This window comes from Zalophus californianus, chromosome 8 (genome assembly GCF_009762305.2).
Source record: "Zalophus californianus isolate mZalCal1 chromosome 8, mZalCal1.pri.v2, whole genome shotgun sequence".
Taxonomy (NCBI): Eukaryota; Metazoa; Chordata; class Mammalia; order Carnivora; family Otariidae; genus Zalophus; species Zalophus californianus.
Window position 1 is genome coordinate 59090835 of NC_045602.1, and position 21463 is coordinate 59112297.

The 21463-nt window shown below is 47.7% G+C and overlaps 2 protein-coding genes across 14 annotated transcripts in view; both read right to left on the reverse strand.

Annotated features, from left to right (window-relative positions):
* Window positions 1-622: 622 nt before the first annotated feature.
* On the reverse strand, window positions 623-7622 carry OTX1 (orthodenticle homeobox 1). Of its 2 annotated transcripts, XM_027622856.1 has the most exons (6): window positions 7513-7622; window positions 7087-7155; window positions 6133-6345; window positions 5265-5471; window positions 4155-4306; window positions 623-2898 (listed from the first exon to the last, which is right to left on the reverse strand). In XM_027622856.1, the coding sequence occupies exons 4-6, from the start codon at window positions 5359-5361 to the stop codon at window positions 2083-2085; spliced, it is 1065 nt and encodes a 354-aa protein (XP_027478657.1). In that variant the 5' UTR covers window positions 5362-5471; window positions 6133-6345; window positions 7087-7155; window positions 7513-7622; the 3' UTR covers window positions 623-2082. The 2 variants fall into 2 exon arrangements, with proteins under 2 accessions (XP_027478657.1, XP_027478658.1); XM_027622857.1 differs by lacking the exon at window positions 6133-6345.
* A 4741-nt stretch (window positions 7623-12363) lies between these two features.
* Window positions 12364-21463, reverse strand: part of EHBP1 (EH domain binding protein 1) — a 366839-nt gene continuing 357739 nt past the window's right edge. For 11 of the 12 annotated variants that reach the window (XM_027623541.1, XM_027623544.1, XM_027623543.1 and 8 more), the window contains 4 exons: window positions 20782-20881; window positions 19590-19663; window positions 13204-13318; window positions 12895-12985 (listed from right to left, as the gene is read on the reverse strand). In XM_027623541.1, the coding sequence (XP_027479342.1) occupies window positions 12895-12985; window positions 13204-13318; window positions 19590-19663; window positions 20782-20881 (380 nt within the window). Of the gene's footprint in view, window positions 12986-13203; window positions 13319-19589; window positions 19664-20781; window positions 20882-21463 lie in introns of all 12 variants that reach the window. The other variant, XM_027623542.1, reaches the window with a different exon arrangement.

The following is a 21463-nucleotide window of genomic DNA, read 5'->3' on the forward strand; positions in this document are numbered from 1 at the left end:
GCTACTTCTGGCAAGGGCCTGAGGGTTTAGAGGGACATCTTAGCACGTGGAAGGAATGACTCGGATCCCCTAGCCGCCGTGAAGCCACCCGGGACAGCTCAGCAGAAAGGAAGGTTGTCTGCTGCCAACATGCAGGACACGGATCGGTTTTTTGTCGTTTTGTTTTCTTTTCCTTTTTGGCTCAGCTCTGAGAGCATTACAGAGCTATCCTTTCCCGCCTCCGACCCTCTTCCCCTCCCCCTCTTCTGTCTGATGCAGGCAATTAGGGTGAAGAAATCAGTGCCAGGTTCCTGCCTCTGAAGAGAAAGGAATTGCTTCGGGAATTGAGTCCTGACACCTGTCTCTGTCCTGGATGGCGAGAGGGGATGCGGGGTCAAAATGCCTGGGGGAAGAGGCCAAGCTGACCGGGAGGGTAGGACACTCCCTCAGAGAACGTTCTCTCAAGACTCCTCTTGCCACGTCCTCCCTCCCTACCGTCTGGCCTCCTGCTTCACACAGGTCATTAACACGCGGGGGTATTAACGCGGGAGTTTCCCTCCTTTTAGGCTCCCCGAGACCAGGACCTGGGGCTGGAATCAGAAGAGCGACACTGACAAGCCGTTCATTAATTTGCATTTATTTTCGGGAAATAATGTAGATAAAGGGGGAGGAGGGGGACTGCCTTACATTTCAAACAAGTAATTTGTGATCTTCACATCGGACAAATCAAATTTACAAATTACTTTCCCACCTACTGGACGAAAAGGCCAAAGCCAAAATTCATACACAGGCGCGGGCTCTCCGCAGATTTCGGAGAATGAAGGTGCACTAAAAACTCACTAGACAAAACAGGGTTGTTTAAAAAGAGAGAAGCCGACAGAGGAATTGGAACTGGGGTTTGGGGCCTGGATGGGTTTGTTTGTTTTTCCATAATGCCGCATTTTTATTTGTTTTATTTGTTTTCTTTTGTGATTGGTCTCTAAACCGGAACTGCGACTCTGTGCTTGGACCTGATGAAGGGCTCAGTCCTACGTCCCCGCCCAGCCTAGCCCCCTCACTCGTACCCTGACTTGGCTGTTTCCTCCAGACTCTCAGACCCTCCCGACCCTCCGCGCCCAGCTTCCTGGAACCAAAAGGTTCTCTTTAATAAATACACAGAGGGAGAAGGTGTGAGAGGGCAGGTCAGCTTTGCAACAACTGAAAAAATAAAAGCGCCATCGTTTAAGGAAGAGAGGAAGGGGGAGAGGGAAAATATTTTTTGCTTTTGTTTTATATATATGTGTGTATATATATGTATATATATGCTGTATATATCTTAAAGTTCTATTTCCTGGGCGCTAAGACGAGATATGTTCAGTTCAACCAATAGCAACTAAAAAGTTTAAGTGGTCCCTGTAACGGACCGGACTATGTACAGCATTCCCGCCGAGGCGGAAGCTTGAGCCAGTTCTACGCCGGGCGGGGCTGTGCGCGAGAGGCTAGGGGCGCGCTCCTCCCTCGGGCCTTGTCCCCGCGCACCCTGCTGGGGAGGAGAAAACGCCGGGAAGGTCTGGCCTGCAGGCGGGGAGCAGGGGCGAGGGCCTCTGAAGGAGCGGTAGTCTGCAAGCGAGAAACACTTAGTGGTTGTTTTGATTTGGGGTGGAGTGTGGGTACACTCCAATGGGCAGACACATGCCAGTTAGGGACTCCAGTGTCCAGAAAGAATAAATAAAAGTATAGGTAGGGCTCAAACAGCGAGTCAGAGCAAAGAGCCTCCGAAGTCTGCAAGTGCATAATAACTGCCCAGAAAGACTGGAGGAGAGTGGCTTAGGAGTTCGTTAGGGGTTGAGGAGGAGAGCACACAGCTCTCCCCATATAGAACTTGCGGGCCAAGCCGAGGCACCGGTCCCTTCATCCAAGGGTTGGGCGGGTCTGCACATCCCCCAAACAAGTGGCAGAAAGATGAGGGCGGCAGTGCAAGCAAAGGGCATCTTTTAGGGGCATGAAAATTCAGGTCTGCAGAAGCCGAGGCGAAGGCGGGCGGTGGCAGCAGCAGCAACAGGACGGGGACCACGGAGGGCGCAGGTAGTTGAGTTTCTTCTCCTCTTCCTTCCACTCCTGGCCTCACAAGACCTGGAACCGCCATGAGGCTTGGTCCTTATAGTCCAGACAGTCGGGCGAATTGAAGTTGAGTTTCCAAGCGGAGGAAGCAGCGGCGGCACCAGGCTCCTTGTAATCCAAGCAGTCGGCAGAGTTGAAGGCGAGCCCCGAGCCGCCGTAGCCCTGGTGGTGGTGGTGGTGATGATGGTGATGGTGGCCTGAGGACTGGCTCAACGGGTGGTGCGCATGCGGGTGGTGGTGGTGGTGGCCGGCCATCGAGGAGGGTGCCATAGGGCTGAGCTGGTGCGGATGGTGATGCGAGTGCATGGGCGCTAGATATGAGCTGCAGTCCACGCCGCCAAAGTAGGAAGAGGAGGGCGCAGGGTAGCCCTGCCCGTAGCTGCCGCCCTGGCTGTAGGACATGGGGTAAGAGGCTGCGGCCGAGGCGGCGCCTGCAACCGAGCGCTGCATGCACGATGCGTTGCTAGGCGCGGCCAACGGCTCGGGCACTGACACCGACGCGGGCGCTGAGCCCGGCGAGATGGAGGCCGGACTCCAGATGGATGAAGCAGCCGGCGTACTCAACGACGACGGGACTGCCACCGCCGGGTTCCCGGCCAGGCCTGCAGCCGCTGCCGCCACTGGGTTGGCGGAGGCGCTGGAGCCCGAGCTGGAGGACGAGGCGGAGCTGGACACAGCGGGCGGCGTGAACTGGCCGCTGCTTTCCGAGCCCGAGCTCTCCCGCACGGGGGACGACTTCTTCTTGGCTGGGCGGCTCTTGGTCCCGCTCCCGCTTTGCTGCTGCTGGCGGCATTTGGCACGGCGGTTCTTGAACCAGACCTGCAGCGGGCCGAGTGGGGAAGAGGGTGTCAGGAGGTGGGGGGGGGAGCTGAGCTTGCTATTCCCCCGCCTCTTGTACCCACTACCCGGCCTAGGGTCTCTCATCCCTCTCCTACCAGGGCCTCCGCCCCTCCCCATCTCCGGCCAGGCCAACCCACGTCCCAGTGGTCCCAGCTCCTCCACCCTCCCCCGTTCCTCTGACCAAAGATCTTCCTCTGGCAAACAGGGATGTGCCCTCTCCACCCCCAGCGCAGCTCTGCCCTAGGGCGGAACATTTGCGTCTGTCCAGCCAGAAGTTCAGCCATCTCTAAACTGCTGCTGCTGGCTGCTTCCCAACAGCGTCGTGTATGTTTGGAGGCTCTGTATTCTATGACTAGAGCTGAGGAAACTGCGGAGAGGCATCAAGGAGACCGCAGAGAGTGGGACAGTCACCAAGTCCAAAGTGGGAGCCAGTCGGCCCCAGAAGCACCCCTCCCCCCCGTGGGCAAGGCGAGAATTTGAATGGATGCAGAAGCAAGGCCAGGAGGCCGAACAGAGGCAGTACACTCGGGGGACTGGTGAAGGAAGCCTGAGCAGAATTTCGTTGGGCTTCTTGGCTCCAAGTGGGGAACCAAATGGGGCAAAGTTCTCAACATTCCAGGTTCTTTCTCGGGCCTCGGGGGAAAGAAGACGAGATAAAAGGCCCTTCAGGAGAGTTCTGAGTTGTAATCCAAACAGTATTTTTATCGCAAAAACCAGAAACAGCAAAGCCGGTAGCCGGGTTTTGCGTTCAGCATCCTCCCTGGGCAAAGGAGCGTCTAATCACACCGGCGCCACCCACAGAGTGCACTCCGACAGGGCACCAGGCTCTGGCCAAGCTCCACTCTTCCATTTCCAGGATCCCCCGGATGCAAGGCAAGAGCGGGGGCAGATTTCAAGACCCCGAAGGAAACTGCCAAATCCTGGAATGGCCGAAGAAGCAGGGGCAAGCGTCAGGCCCTCTAGGCACTTTACTTTTGGGAGCCTCGCTTGCCCTCCCGAAATCCTAAAAAAGACTTTCAATACCGAAGGCGCCCTGGGACCAAGGGGCCGAATCCAGGGCTCTAAGCTAGTTACTTTAACTTTGCCCCTCTCCCAGGCCCGGGCTGAGCGCTAGGGGGAGTCTGAGAGGGGCTGCCCAGTCTGCAGGCCCGCCCCACACCACACCACCCTTCCCAGGCCCTCTCCAACCAGCCCCAGGGCCCCTACCCTGACCCCGGAGCCCTGGGCACGCGCACCTGGACTCTGGACTCTGGCAGGTTGATCTTGAGCGCCACCTCCTCGCGCATGAAGATGTCAGGGTAGCGAGTCTTGGCGAAGAGCGCCTCGAGCACGTCCAGCTGCGAGCGTGTAAAGGTGGTGCGCTCCCGCCTCTGCTTCCGCGGGGTGGCTGAGGGGACACGCGGGGGCGCCTCGGGTCAGCGGTGGCCACGCGGACCCACACTAGAGGACGCAGACAGGCCCCTGCCGGGCCCTGTGCGAGGCCGTTGCAAAAGAAAGCCGAGCTCCAAGCGAAAGTAAACCCCCGGAAGGCCGAGCCTGAGAGGCCACAGGTGGGAGAAAGTGCATGTGTGCAACTGGGAACCAGTGTCTTCAAGACTCTAGAGTTGCCCCCTTCCCTGCCTCTTGGAGGTTAAGAAAGGAGAAGTTATACAATCTCCCTTCTTTCACCACCCCCCCCCAACACATCCCCTGGCTGGAGGATGGGGAAGGGGTGCGCAGAAACACCACCTGGAAAACACTTTCCGAGGGAATAAATGGAGGTGAAGGAGTGGGTGCTAGGAAAAAAAAAAAAAAAAGCTGGGATTCGGCTCAAGCCTTCCACATCCGCAGTGCAAAAGTTGGTGCAGACCACCGACGTATAGGACAATTTAATTAGGGAGGAAGAATCCGTCTTCTCCATCTCAGCCAGTCATTTCCATAAGGAAATCTTGGCCCTTCCTGTCAGGGCCTAGAGAGTGTCCAGATTTCCTCATTCAGTATTGGGGGGAAAGGAACAGACACACACAAAGACACACACACACACACACACACACACACACACCCCAAAAACACCACCCATGAGAAATGAATCCGTGGGTCAATGTGTCCTGTGCCGCTGGTGGGACCACAATGAGAGACAGGTTGCCCGTGTGGTCAGGCTGGGAGGACATACCTTGCATCACATCACTGGCCTGGCCCACCTCACCCACCCACGGCTGTCCTGTGAGCCTGCAACATGCGGTGCATTGTAGGCAGACTAGCCAACCGGCTCCCTGGGCCTGCTCAGCCACAAAATGTGTGCTCAAACTCGAGAGTCTGGGGGTCCCCAAGATTTGCAGGGGCTGGGGGTGGGGACTGGTGCTCACCCGGGTAGCCCACGGAAGGATGCAGGAGGTCCATGGCTGGCCCGGCCAGGCCCAGCCCGTTCATGCCATATGGGGGTTGTTTGAGGTAAGACATCATGCTAACAGCCGGGTGGAGGCGCCCGGACGGATCCAGGGGGCCTGGGCCAGGCGCAGTGCGGGGCTCCCACTGCGCAGTCTTTCAAGCTCTGTTGCGTCTTGGGGCCCGGCCTATGGAGACAGGAGACACATGTAAACAGTGATTGGGAGCCATCTCGGCTACCTGGTCTTGGCGGAGGCAAGGAGCCTCGGGATGGGGAGGGGACGCAGGCTTATGGAACTTTGCAGGGCGGTCAACTCGGCTCTACAAGGCCTTAGCCCAAAGACTGGAAGCTTCTTTGAAAAGTAAGCTTTTCTGGATCGTCATCGCCTCTTTTCAGGCTTGGAATGGATAAAAGACACTCGAAGGGTGTCACTAGGAGTGAGGAGAGATTAAAAAGCAGGGCCAAGCTGGAAAGGTGAGAGCCTGAAACAACGTGGAGTGTACAAGGTCCCAAGTCTAGGCAAAATTCTGGTCCGGTAGGAGCCGGCCTCAATAATACTGCAAAAGCAAACGTTTACTCGGCGCCAGTGAGGCAGGCTGTCCAGGGCATGAGGGGTTGTTTCGTTTTGTTTTTGAAAGCGGGACAAAAAGGTAGAGACTCTGGAGAGCTAAGGTGAGGCACTGCGGGGGGGGGGGGGGGGCTAGCAGCACCTGGGCCTCTCTGGGAGGCCTTGCCCACTTAGGAGAGTAGATTCCTTCCAAGGTCTCTGCCACTGGGTCTGGGCCCCAGAGCCCACAGCCACCCCTCCAGTTAACTTCTCAGTGCCCAGCCGCTGAAAGATTGCTCACCGGGAATCCCACCACACCTGAACCGCAGTTACAGGCCCAGGGCCCGCAGAGGCGGCCAGAAGACGCAGAAGGGGCCACGGTAGAGGTGGCGGCTCTAAGACGCGGCGGGAGGTCAGGGGCGCCTCGCCACGGCCGCAGGCCCTTCTTCGCGAACGCGAGCGGGTCCTTCCTTCTGCCGGGTCCTGGCTGCGGACAATGTCGTCCCGGCGGAGGCTGAAAGGTGACCCGCCCAGCGCCCCAAAGGGTTTCACAGATTTGGGAGGCCTCAGTGCAGCGTTCCATGTGCGCCCCACCTATCCTTCTAGATGAACCCGCAGCCCCAGGGCCCTATCGAGACTAGACAACTAGGCCTCGGCAGCGTAGCTCGCGCTGACCCGGGCTGGAAGGTCGAAGCCTCGCTTCCCCGGTTGCCTCCAACCTGCGGCGCTATTCCCAGGGGTAGGAAGTGGAGCTGGGGGGAGTGCGGCTGGGGCCCCAGAGGACCTGTCGCTTCACCCCGCGTCGCGGGAATTCAAAGCAGGCCCGGGCTAGGGAGTTCAGGGAGAGCAGTTAGAACTAAAAAAGTCTCCCGCTCCTATCCTCCAGGACGCAGGGTCTGGGCTGGGGGAACACAGTTTGCAGGGAAGGGGACGAAAGGGAAAGAGCCAGGGCTCGAGGGCCGAAAGAGAACTGGACGTCAAGCCGTGGCGCCTCTGCTAGGCTGCAGCGTGAGTTTTCAAAGACTTTCTTCAAACTTAGCACTTCGGCTCGGTGACTTCGGAGGAGGCGGGGGAGGGGGCGCGGGGCCCAAGCAGAGATCTGGGGTCTTCCGCGCACCAAGAGGGGAGCGAGGCCGCCCCCCAGCCCCGCCCACCTGCCGGGGACCTGGGAAGCGGGGACCCGTTTGAGGAAGGGGAGTTAAGAACGACCAATGCGCTCCCGGAGTCCAGGGCGGCCCCACGGCTTTCTCCTTACCTGCCCTCAGCTGCCGGGGCCGCTCACCATCTACCTCGCGCCCTCACACAGACCCGCGGGACAGCCAACCTGCAAAACAGAGCGGCACAGGAATTACTCGCCGGGCCGGACGGTTGGTGTAGGATCCCCGGATTTCTTTCTTTGCCCAACTTCCCTCCTTCCTTTTCTTTCTTTCCAGTGGCTTTGTGCGTGTCCCTCCAGGTTTCACTTTATTGCACACTTTGTTTGCAAAGCCATACGCGTTCCCGAGACACTACTTCGCCCGGGACCGCGCCGAGGGGCCGCAAGGGTTGGGTGGGGGTGAAAGGGGCAGAGTGGGGAGGTGGCTCCCGGTTGCAGTTGCATTCCCGATACAACGTGGAGGCGGTGGGGGCTAGGGAAGTCCTGCAGAGGCACTTTGCAAACTAAATAAATCAAGCGATTTACCTTGTCGGAGTGGCTTGTCTTGCCGGGTTGTTTAGGTGATTGGAAATGTAGCCTGATGAAGATTGATCACCTTTCTACTGCCCTCCCCGGGTATGTGAACGCGAGGTGAGTGCGTAACGGGGCTATGCTGCCAATCCCCGGCCCCGCGCGGGCTGAGTGACAGGGAGCCGGGCAATGGCAGCACGAGCCGGGGGTTACCTCCGCGCGCCCCCGCCCTCCTCCGCCCCCTGCACCCCGCCCTCACCGCCCGCCCGCCCCGCCCTGGTCGCGCGCTAACTCCAGGGCTTGGCTGACAAACGCCGCGCAGAGCAAGGCGAAGACAGCGAACGCTGCGCCAGAGCCCCGTCCGCAGAGGGGGACGCCGGTCCCGAGGCTGCCCCCGGGTCCCCGCCCTTCCCTCGCCCTTTCGGCGCCCGTGAGGGAGTGGCAGAGAGGAGACGAGGTGCTGGAGAACCGGTTCCCTCGCTCTCCCGCGCGCCACTCGGCTCAGCGGCCCGGCTGTGGGCTCGAGGACTTCGGAGCCGCGGGCTGGAGTGGAGGGGGCCCCCGGCCCCTCTCTCGGCGCCGCGGCCCCAGCGTCTTCTTTCACCGCGCCACCACCTGCAGACGGACGCCGCGGGCGGCTCGTGCTGGCACAGGCTACTTTGTCGAGCGCAGGAGCAGCTCTGGGTGCGCAGATCCCGCCTCGGCGCCTCGGGACTCCCGCGCCCGGGAACGGCACCCGCTGGGGAGGCACCGCCACTTACCTGCTCCTCGGCGTCTCCTGAGGTTCACAGTTCCCACGAAGGGTGTTTGCAAATCTTAAACGCTTCTTCTCAAATGTTGGAGCTCAGCGTCTCCTATCCCTTACACACACACACTCTACTTCTGAATCGAAAGATTTTAATAGGAAACTTTCTCTTTCACACTCAGTCTCTGTCTCCTTCCCGGTCTCCTTTTACCAGGGACAATCTGGCGGAAAACGTGGCCACAGACCCCTGCCCTCAATTTCTTTCTCACACACTGCAGAAGGACCCTTCTTGGGGCTATTTCCCCGGATTGTTCGTACTGGCGAAGCCCATTTCCCAGCCGAACAAACTTCTCAAACCCGTGTACCTGGTGGACTTTTCAGAGCGCCCCCCCCCAAAAAGGTGTTTTCGCCCCAACCCTGAGCAAGGCGATTCTTGTAAGTGGCACCTCTTTCTGAATATTAGGCACCACTTTACTCCCTTTCGAGGAATTCCTACCCCTTTTTCCTAATCCCCCCTCCCCTCCATCCCAACAGGCGGAGTGAAAAGTTTGAACAGGAGTAAGTGTGAGGGCGAGTCAAGGAGCCGCCAGGCGCAGCGCGGTGGGGAGCGCCAGCGCAGCCGGGGCCTCGAGGTCGGGCACCGAGAGCGGACTGGGCTCTGGGCGAGGAGGAGAAGGAAGGGGGAGCCCGCTGAGTGAAAAGGGACCGCGGCCGCCGCTCATCAAAGTGCTTCCCCCTCCCCCAAGCGACACTTTCCTTTGGAGTCCGAATAAAATACGGTAACAGAATATGATGGAGGGCACACTGTTTCCTTAACTGCTTCTCAAAGGACCCGGGAGATCTTCTTAGGACCTTTAATAAGGCTTTGGTCGGTTCTTTTGTTGATCTCTCAAAATCAACTCCTTCTAATTGAAGTTGGAGCTGAAAGCGAGCTAATGTTCAAAGAAAGTGGCCGCCAGACCAACGAAATTACATTTTTTTTTTTTTTTTGGACGATGAGGGAACATCTAATCAAAGGGGCAAAGGAGGAGGGGTGGGAGTGGGGGAGTATGAAGGAGAAAAGGAGGTTTTACAAGATCCTTCTCTGGTTCACAAAAGTCAGCGACACGGGCGCTTCTCTCCAGAACAAAGACACCGCAGCCCATTCACAAAAGGGAAAGAAAGACAGAGAGAGAGAGAGAGAGAGAGAGAGAGAGAGGGAGAGAGAAAACAATAGAAGAACGAGAGAAAAGGAAAAACATGAGAAAGAAAAAGCTTTAACAGGAAAAGAAACTGCGCAGAGCGCAGCGCTGACCCGGGCGGGGACACAACTTAGGCTCTCGCAGGCCCCCGCGGGGAGTAGCCCGCGAGGCCCGCGGTTCGGAGCCCCTGTGACGGTGCAGAGGTTTAAAGAAAGAAATGAAATACACCCCGCCTTCAGTTCTGGGGAAAGGCGCGGGCAGGAGGGCACTAGTTTTGGGGGGAAGACTGAGCGGGCGCCCTGGGGTGCGCTGCGGCCGCGTCTGCGTCCCCAGCCGGCGCAGCCCAGCCCAGGCCTGCGCGCTCTGTGCCTGCGTATAGCCCTCTGCTGCCGGGGTGCACGCCCTAGTCCCAGCCCCGCCACCTCTCGCGCTCCTGCTTGCTCCGGGCCCTGTTTCGCCTGCAGCTGCAGCGCCCGGCCGAGGTCCCGCGCCGCGAGGTGGGGCGGCTGTGCGCGCTGGAATGTGCTCAGGCGGTCCCCAGGGCCCGCCACACGGGAGTCCGGCGCTCTCGCTTCCAGATGCTGCCACGGTCTCGGGGAAGTTGGGAGGTATCAAGTAGCACAGGTTTTTTTCCCTTCTAATGAGAGTATTTATCTAATCCCAAATTGCAGGCGAATTTTCTTAATGCTCAACCCATAAAACCCCGGGATTAAGAAAAGAAAGAGAGGGAGAGGGAGGAGTGTAGAGAGGAAGAGAGACTGAGATGAAAGTTTCTTGTACGCGTCGTGGAGGACTGAGGAGGCCGTCGCTAGGCAAACGTCCAGGTGGGAGACGCTGGGCCAGAAGCCGCGACCGTTCCAGCAACGGCCGAAGGGCGGGGAGGAAGAAGAGGGGGCATCAACGAGGGAGAGCACGTCCACCCAGCTCCAGGCCCCCGGGCCGAGGAGGGGGCGTGGGAGCTGGGCCCTGGGACCCGGATCCAGCACCCAGGTGACCTCGAGGCCGGGCCGGACTCTGGGGGACACTTGGGACAGGGGGAGGGGTTTGGCGTCGGGGTCGTGGGATCCTGGCCAGGGGCGGAAGTTCTGCACCGGCCCGCGGGCCGTGCCCAAACCAGCCGGCTGCCAACGCTCCTCCTCCTCAGCGACCCCTCAGCCCACAGTTTCTTTAACCCGCAGCGCGGGCTTTCTGGTTCCGGGCCTCTCGGCATTCTGGCTTGCGCCTGCGCTCGGCCGGCAGCCTCTGGGCACAACGCGACGAAATGGGGACGCGGCGCCTTCGCCGCGGGCCTGACCCCACTAGTCCCGGGGGTCCGCGCTCCGCCGCCGCTGCGGGGCGTGCGGGCGCCACAGAGCAGCCCAAATGGAAACCCCGCGAGGCTCGGGACTGGGGCAGGGGGACAGCAAGTGTGGGGCTAGGGAAGGTTTGTCACTTGACAGGTCGGGAGCGGCATGGGGAGCCGCCTCTCCGCGAGGCTCTTCGGGAGGGAGGGTTCCCCGAATGCAGCGTAAATGGGATGGTGATGCTGGCCGCCCAAGCCCCAGGCATCTTGGGGCTGGTGATTTCGTCCGCCTGCTTCCCTGGGGTTAGAGTCGGGTTCTGAGAGCTTTCCCCAGAGAGCGGCAGCCAGCTCCGCTCCCCTGCTTGAATAAAGAGGACAAATACTCAATTTCATTTAGTTCTGATAACTTTTCAGTAACTTCTTAAAATCCTTTTCATGAAGAAATCTACCGTAGCAAGTTTTATCATTTTGAAAGACTGGCAGTTGAAGGCGGCTGCGTACTTTTGGAACGGAATTTGTGTGTGTGTGTGTGTGTGTGTGTAGATTGGTGTGTATACGTACATGTATATGTTTATGTGTGATCTAGGCTAAAGTATAAACGCTAGTGGACTGTTCTGTCTCTAGACTTGTTGAACGAGCTTTCTTTGTTTCAGACACCTCTGTAGAGGAGTGATGGCAACTACTGTAAAATCGCCAGTATTTTTCTATAGCCTAGAACTTCTTATTAAAAGTTCTCTTTCTTTCCTCTCATACACACACACCTGCACACATTTACCCTCCCTGCCAACAATAACCCTCCTTTCACTTCAGCACCTACAGACTTGCATGTTATCGGAAGTCATAATTTTTCCTCATGAGTGCAACATTAACAATCGAAAATAACATGGAAAATTCATCAAGATATTAGCATTTTTTCAGTGCTGTGGAATCACAAATTTCCTCAAATCTTTAACAACAGAGATGACCCTTTACAAAAGATGATAGTTTACACTGCTTATGAAAATATGACTAATTGCTTTTCAGTTCGCATTCGTGTGTCAGCAGGGCCCCTTTGGGATGGTATAAACTTACTCAGCTCCAAATACAGCCTAGTATCCTGCTCTGCATTCAAGAGGACCATTTTTTTTCCACATGAAAAGTCTTATGGATACAGGAACTTCTCAAACCAGTGTCAAGTTTTCATTGTAAGGAAATAGCAGCAGTGGTTAAGGTAAGAAAGTTTCTGCTTTTATTGAAAATTTATATATGACTCGGTAGTGTAATAAATAAACAGATAACCATTTCCACAAAAAAATGACAGTGCTATGCTAGAGAAGAAAATATTAATTGGGGGATTTACTCATAGTGGCAAGACAGACTTTTATCGATACAGAATAAATATTAACAGCATTCTTGAGCCAATGTTCAGACCCAACAAAATGTAGGAACCAAGCTAGATGTAATAAATAATTATCTAGAGAAAAAGATGGCGCATTCTCAGATGATAAGACCGTCTTTGTAAACTGATGCATGTCAATTAGGCCCATCCTCACAGCTCACCTTCAAATCACAGGACTGTCTCAGGCTACATTAAAGGGCCATACTCTAAGGAAAACAGAGAACAGGAACTCTATTATCCTTACAGTGAAATGCAAAACAACTGCAGAAAATCCCACTAGTAAATAGAACACAGTTTAATAAGTAGATTGAATATGCTCTAACTATAAAATTTAGGTAACAGAGTCAAGTGTTACATATGGCAGGACTGGAATAATCATTCATGACATTTTTCTTATCCCCCACTTACCCCCCTCCCACCATTATGCTATTAACAACAACAACAACAACAAAAATGTTCCAAATTTTTTTTTCCCATCAAAAACTGAGGGAAAATAATGAGGGGAAGGGTTTGCTTTTCTTTCTTCTTTGAGCACTCTCTTGAACACTCAATACCAATCACTCACAAGGTGTCTGTGCAAATTTATTTCACATGATTTCAAGGAAATGATTAACTCACACAAAAAAAATAGCCTTAAACAAAGCTCTTTTGGAGTTCTATTATCTGGAAAGGAGGGAGGAAAAGGGGTGGTGGTGGTAAAGAAGTACAATCCAGCCCCCCAAAATGTTAAAAGTTTTACATCAACAACGAGTCTGACATTTTCTGGTCTGGGGACCCAAGACTAAAATGTTGGGAGATTCTGGTCCGGCTGCTATTGAAGAACACATTTCTCTTCTTTCTTGGCCATCTTGCCTTTGTTTTGTTCCAGAGTTCGCTCCAAATGCTCATCTTCTTCTTCAGCCCTGGAAGTCAAACGGAAACAAATTTATTTTTTCTCCGTGGAGGGCAAAGCCGCACTCTCCTCTCACCTCGCAATCCGAGCCCCAGCGGGAATGAGACTCCTGGGGCCAGCGGGGGGCTGCCCCGGCCCACCCGAGACCTCCGGACTGAACTTTCCGAAAACTTCATGGCCCCTCAGCTGGCGTTGGAGACTCGACCCCCGACCCCACCGCCCACTCACTGCTTCTCCTGCGCGTCCAGGTCTCTGACGAGCGCGTCGCGCTTGTTCACCAGGGCCACCAGCTCATCCAGCAGGAGTTGCTCGCGTCGCTTCTGGGCCTCGGTCTTCTGCCAGTCTGCAGAGGACGGGAGGCTCGTTACCCACCCGCAGAGCCTCGGCACACCCTCCCCCCCTTCCCGCCTTTTCCAATTTCCTTGTATCTCTCCGCAAACCATGTTAGAGAGCCACTAGATAGTGTTTTATGGGGAGTTTGGCCGTCGTGATGAGGATTTCACCCTAAAACCCAACTTTCTAAATCTTTCCCGCAGATGGAGATGGCTACCGCTGAGCTGGAACCTGCAAAAGAGACCAGGTGTGAGCGGGTGGCCAGCCGGAGGTGCGCACCTGATTTCACCAAAGTGGGGGGGAGGGGGAGTTGGAGGCCCAGAAAAGATCGGCCGGAGGGTTGGTGGTGGGGGAAGTGGGCAAATGAGGGGGCGGGAAGCAGAGATAGGCGATAAAAATTAGTCTGAAAAGGCTAGAGAATCTGCTTGAGAACCTATCCTCCTCCCCCACCCCCATGCTCACCCCATACAGCCCATTCTTCGCTAATTTCCTCTTCGCTCTATTTTAGCAGTTGGATGTATCTCACACTGGGCGCCATATGCTTCACAATAACTTTAAAAGTAGTGAATCGGCTAATTAGCATTTTTCTTTGAAGTAAAAAATAAATTTGCTCTGCAATATTACACTGCAGCTCTCGATCGCATCACAGCCAGTTTTCTTTTGGAGAGGTTTGCTGGGTGGTTTAAAATCAAAGCACTTCTGCAAAGGAAAAATTACATACTTCTTTTTGAAACCTCACGTTAAAGGTTGGAAAATCCGATGGGCAGTGCTCTTTCCATGCGTAGGGGCAGGTTTTTTGAAGGTTTTAGGACCCAATAATATATTTGCTAATCTTCGCTGGTCTGATAATTTCCTTAAGATGAGCAGCAGTTTCGTTTAATAAAAACAGGACCAAATCGAACATTTAAAGCACTTTTAAAACCAAAGCCAACTGCTCTCTGGCCAGACTGTAAGGGCTTGTAGCTGTCAATCAACCCCCAGTCTACCCCGCCTCCCTCATTAGGAAGGTAAACAATGAAAAGAAGAAGTAGATGATGAGGCAGATAGCAGAACAAATGAGGACCTAGAGGGAAACAGGACACCAGCTTTAAAAAAAAAAAAAAAAAAAATCCAGGGCCACTGACTCATGCAGCCCCCTCCCCCAGCAAATGCACTTTCCAAAAAACAGAGAGGAGTGCAATCCTTTTGGGTTTCTCTCTTCTCTCTCCATTGCCCTGGGCAATCATGTTAAAACTCACATGGCTGGTGCTTATTCAGATAAACCTAACAATGCACACCGCTGGTTACCATGTGAATCTTCACAAACCACACAAGAATGTGCTGGTTCAAATCCCCCCGACCCCCTCCAAAGCAAAATTTATTCAAGACAGCAAACTGCTCAGCAGCTTTATGAAAGCAAATGGTGCTAGAGGGAATTCTATCTTGTATTTACAAATTAAAAATTAGATGCATCATCATGCAATATAGGTTAGAATAGCAGCAAAAAGCTAGAATGGTTTATTCAATTTTATCACTATTCCTTTCTTTATAAGCTCAAATACATACATACATATATATGAAACATGCCATGTGTTAATTAGCCACATTTGATACAAAACTCACAAAATTAGTACATTAAATAACTGGTCACATTACATTCCTATAAAAAAAGAAGTGAAATATTCTATAGCTTGAGGAGTAAAGAAACTATTTACATAAAGTTTTTTTCTGAATATAAGAATTTTAAAAAATAATAAAACAACAAAATTGAAGAAAAGCCATATCTATCACAATTTTGTTATTTGGATTTAAATGCAACTGTGGTCAGGAAAGCTACACAATTTTCTAATTTGGTTCTTGTTCTTAATCAGTCTTATTCTACACAGCAGCAAAATTAATAGACACTCCAGTTGGAAGGATCTTTAAGGTCATCTAGTCTAATTTCAGGTAACTGTAGTTCCAGAAATATTAACTCAGAGAAAAACCTGCTAAATTTGTAAAAGATTTGTAACTAAATTTTATAATTAGTAAGACTACCAGTTTTGATGAATATTAATTTTTCCACTTTTAACCTCAAGAAATCATTCAGATTATAAGCCTTATAATTATTTACTTCCAAACATTTTGATAAGAGCTTCACAACTGGGAAATAAATTTCCTCCACCATACACTTAAAAAATACAATTAAATGGAAAATTACAAAATTTTCTAAAACCAAGAAAAAAATAAATTTTAACAAAGGACATATAATTTTCTTAATTAAATTGTTCCTTTTCTGTACTTAACCAGTCACTTTTAAGGCTTTAATTAATAATTAGAAATATCAAGATAAATAAGGCTTTAACAATATGGATGAGAGAAAACTTTTATTTTTTAACCCCTGAAGTACCGAATAATTTAAAAAATCTTAACTTTTTCCTAGCTCAATACTGACATTTTCTGTAACTGTAACAAAAACATTTTTAAGGTTATGAATATTTAGGTTATTTTCATCATTTCACAGTCAAATTTAACAGAGTAGAATTTAAAATGTTACAGCATAAATTTAAGGATTTTTCATATTAAATTTGTCATTGCTATGTTAATATTTATCTACAAAATATTAGTCAATTGTAGAGGAAACAGCTATGTACAGTGAGTATATTTTATACTAGCAGAACTACTTTTACTTTGCATTTGCTTTCTCACGGGAGTAAATTTATACACGCACACACACATAATTGAATGCTGATTTGGGAAATTAAACTATTTTGATGATTTTTTTAAAAATTAATAATCCCTTTCAAATTGATCAAGATCCATATTTGTATGTTCATGCCTAAATTTAAAAAAATTTTAAGTCCCCTTTTAGTAGCTTCACCTAGATGTAATGTCATGTTTTAAAAACCTGCCTGTAAGTTTATGTGTTACCTGTTACGCATTTTAAGAAAGGATTATTCACCTATAACACCAGTCACAGCTAGCTAGATACACTGACTTTGACTTGAACAGACTACAATGTGGCTTCTGATTAATTTAAAGATTCCAGTGTACTTCTTCTACAAAAGCCATATCCTCTTGCAACAAATAGGATTAAGTTTTGATGCTGCATTTGAGCCAAAGTGTTGAAATAAAGAGATTCTGTTTATGTCCATCTGCACTGAGCTGTTTTGTTAATTTAAAAATCTCTTTTTTTATATATAGGGCCAATTATTCATTCCCCGATTCAGTTTATTTGCTGAAGTTGATAATTACCTTGGAAAAAAGGCAAAAGAAATACCTATAAACACTTTGATAGAAAGGACCTAAAGTTCTTGTAGTAAACCTTCAACCTTGCCACTATAAATAAGCCTGGCACTTTGATGAAAATTAACACTAGTTTTGTAAAGAGCACATTGGGGGATTGCAGTCAAGTCTTATCTTTAGTTCCAGTCAACTAGCAATCCTGAAAGAGTTTGCATCATCATCAGAGCAGGCCATTTGATAGGATTCTACTGCTGTACCTAATCAATCTATGGAAGACTGTGGCTGTGCTGTGTAACAAAGCTAAAATAGATTTACAAATGGGGTTTTAGGGGATAAGCTCCTCCACAGGATTACATATTGATTTTAAATATAAAAAGCTTATCATATAAACCATAACTACAAAAATAGTGAACCTATGCATAAATCCCTTTAGAAGAGCACCCACTTCAAACTCTAAGCCAAGAATAAATCAAGATGTACAAAATCCTAGAGGAGATCCATTTCTTGTGCAGAAAATGAACACACCACTTTCTAAAAGCCCACCCCAATGTGTGCAGAAATGAATTTATCTTTCCTGAGGGGGCATTAAATAATCTGGAACAAAAAAACTATAGGAAAAGTATCTAAAAGATGTTTGTTAGCTTAAGGGATCCTACAACTTAGCTCAGTAGAGTGAAACTCCTGCTATGAAAAACACCTCGAGGAAAAAAAAGGCAAAAAACAGGCCAAAGTGATTATGGATTTTCAGAAGAATGGATATATTGAATTTTTTTTCCCCTCTCAAACCAAGCTGTTAATATTTCTTTCAATGTGCTATGTGGCTATTAACATTCTGTGCTTTCTCCTAGTGAATGGTTTCAGGAGCAGATTTATTTGAAAAGATTTTAGTTTATTTATTATGAAAACCATCTTATGGCTACCTAGTAGAAGAGATGGGGACAAAAAGAGGAATGAACCTTACAACAAAGGAGAGCAAAACAACACCAAATAATGTTGCCTATTCATGTGTTATTCTGTGGGTTTTAATATTCCAAAAGGCTACTGAACTGCATGTGTATACATTCTAAGGGCTGGCTCAGAGGACAGTGTGTTCACAGAACTGATCATCACGACAGTCAGTACCTGTCTAGGACAGCCCAGGCCATGCACTGCCCAGGCTAGTGGGACAGGCCTCTTACTAAGAAAGTGCCTTTATTTGTCATCAACAAGCTACTTCTTTCCTCAAGTCTCTTCTGTCCCTCAACCAGCAACAGAAACTGGCACAATCACATATGAGACAATGATCTTAATTAAAAAATAAAACAAAATCTCAAAAAACTACCAACTGTATTAAAGGGGTTTGAAAAAGAAAAACACTTCTTCCCCTCCTTAAAAAAAATATGACTTTGTACTGATATGTACAAGAAGAACAGGCAGATAAAATGTTCAATGATTCGTGACTGTAGGTTTGGTATATAGACACAGGACTACCATAAAACTGAGATCTTTTGTATGTGTCATGGCCCTCCTTTCAAGATGGTATTTGGTAATATAACTGGTTTGGGGACAGAAACAATATCTGCCTTAAAAATCAACTGTATTGTATCAAGCTGTATTTTAGGGATAATTTAACTTATTATACATGAGAGAGCGTTTTTAATACTCTGTATTGAGTATAATGTGTAATGAATCTATAAAGAATAAACTGTACAATGAGTCACACATTATATATACTATATATACATACATTTTATATCACACACATATATATATAAACCATATAAATAGTATCTTCTATACCCACTTTTCAACTATTTAGCTTTCCAATCTTTTAAAGACTACACCATGACTACAAAAATTGTGTCAAGAAGAAAAATACCATTTAGCACACCTGTGCATTTTATTTCAATGGCAAGTTCTACAGAACTTCTAAATAATTTTGACAAAATTTTTAGTCATTATCAATGTATAATTTGATTCATCTGGATAGCCATTTGAAGGAAATAAGCTATCTGAAGCCTTTAAAATAAAGTAAATCCGATTTCTGAATGAGGATACACAAACGTTGTCGGTCATATTTATCAAATGAGATTACAGATATAAAAGCAATTAAAAATAAAACTTTTATAATATATAAGATTATATTTAGATAAACAGCATATATTTTATTTAATCACAATATTAATTAAAATATTTTTAAAATATACGGTTTCATTTGGCTTTCCCTTACAAACTTAAATTTCTAGTTTCTAAACTAATTAGAATTGGCTTATTATGGATCAGGTACCTTATCAGGTAAAGAAGGAAATTACTATGGACAGTCAATGGGTTAAGAGGTCAATATAGAATAGGAAAATCAATTTGCATTGATTAGACAAAAGGTCCATTTTACACAGCCCAAAGGATTACTTTTTAAGCAGACATCTTTGAACTATAAGACATTTTCAACTAAAAGGCATAAGGAGAAGTGCATTCTTAAACACGTTAAGAATTTTTTTAAAAAATCATACAGTAAATGCCATAGTTAAGCTAGCTGATGTTTACTGATATTATGAACCATGCTTAGGATTACTATGTAATTCATATAAAAGCTTTATGAAAAGTATTAAAGTGTTTTATTTATCTCTTATGTCAATCTTTGCCTGAATAATCACTTAATAGGAGTTGGAATCTTAAGAACTATAGCAGACTGCAGGCATATTTCAGTGTTGACATCAATTAAATATTAAGGTAAAATTTAGAGTCTGATGTGAAAAATCAAAATGATAAATCTTTCCCCACCTCCCTCGTGTAAACATTAAATTTCACACACAGTAAAATGTAATTAAATCACTTAACTCCTTATATTTTTTATTTTATGGACATTTCAGCTTACTGACAAAGTTAAGACAATTTTGTGTTAAATAGCACACGTAATGATTATCTATCTGAATTAGGGTTCTTAGGGTTTACGTGACTGTTGCTTTCTAACTCTAAGGTGTTTATCTGTTGGTTCCTAGTCAGGCCACACCTAGTGAGACCAGAAGTGTATTACACTCTTTAAATCTATTTGACAGTTGACACTTCACATACCTCATTCCATCATAGCCATTTCTTACCTTCGATGGCTAGCATTGCCCGCAATTCCCGATTCAGCAGCTCATACCGTCGTTCTAAATCATGCTCTTTTTCCCTAGGCAAGTTGCAAAAGTTCATCAATATGCTAATTACTAAATCATTAAACACTTAAAAGAACCTGTAGGTTACATTGATTTTAGGACTCATAACTGACTTTTCTCTTTAACTTTAAGCTACTCCAAACAAATGATACACAAACCTAAAACCTTCCTCAGGTTGAATATTACTAATGCTATTATTTTTCTCCTTCAATTTTGAATTGCACAGAGGTATATTTTAACCTTCAGATAAGTAGTCTCATTCTTCAATGCTTCTTGTCTTAAGTGCCAGGTATAGGACTATTTTGTAAAATATTTTTCATAGCTCACAATAAGCACTCTTTTGTCTGGAGCACCATGTAAAAAGAATACAAGAAACATGTAAGTACTACCAGTGCAAATCTAATACAGAGACAATTAAAAATCCGGAGAGCTAAGTTTTGTGCTTCTTCATAACTCTTTTTATCAAGTTCAGGCATAGCAGAAATGACAAAAATAGAGGTTTTCACTAAAATAAAACATGTGAGCCTGCTCCTTCCCACACTAGGTGGCATAATATAAGAATATTGCTGGTGAACAAAAAGAAACACACATTAAGTCCTATAGTGAACTAAATGCTAAAGACCAAGAATGCTTACATTTGGTCTAGTCTCCATTTTACTGTACACAAAAGTGATCTTTCTGTGATTGGAGGAATTATCCAAATTTAGGGTAACATCATCTGTAGAATACAAATGTACTTTTGTCCTTATTAAGAGTTATTTTCATTTTTAACTTAAAATGTGATGTTAAATAAACTTCAATTTTATTTCTTTTGTCCTCTAACCCTTAATATAATCCAAATCTCCTTTTTGTGCATAAGTGCTTTATTTCTTAAATACAAAATTTTTTTTATTCCTTGGCTTCCTATATAATAAACATTTTTTAGTATATATCACTATTTTAAAAAACTTACTGTTCAGATGAGAAATGATATGCTATTTTTAATTTTTATTTTTATAAAAAACTATACTGTAATCTCCAAGGAAAGAAAAATATTAAGCCTAATAAATATGAAATCCCAAAGAAGGCAATGACAAAAAGCCTAAAGTTCATCACTGTTGTAGGAAAAACAAGCATAGTCATGGGTACTTACAGGAGAGAAAGCTGGTTCATTCTCCTTATTAAGGCATTTTTCTTATTAACCAACATAAACCATTCCTGCATCATAGCTTCTTCTTCTTCTGTGTTCCTTCCTGTAATTCAGCAAATTATTTATTATATGACATTTTACAAGCCAAATAATAGTTTAGTACAAGTATTTTTTTTTTAACATGAAACATATTTTAGCTACCCCAACAGTACAAATTAAACTGTTTATAATAACATAATATTAAAGTCCAGGGTCTGAAAAGAGAAATCAACATCTAAAAATTCATAAGCCAATCTTCTAAAGCTGGTATTATTCAGCATGTATATTTCAGTCCCCCTGAACATATCTACAGATCAGACTAACATTAAGTACAGTAAAAAAAAAAAAAAAAAAGTGTTCCAACTTTTAAATCCTCCCCAGAGGCTGATTTGTTATTATGTTTCAATGAGGAACTCATGGTGCTGACAGACATAAGGTCATGATAAAAAAAAAAAAAATTCAAAAATCATTATGAGAATTATAAGACTAGCAGAAAGATCAGAGAAGTCCAGAGATTTCATGAAAGCTTCCACTTGTAACAACTTGCTTTTTTTCTTTTCTCCCCAAAAGTAAACTAAAGATATATGTTCATATACCATTCTGGAACTCATCATCTCTAATAGGGCAAACACATGCAAATTGTTTT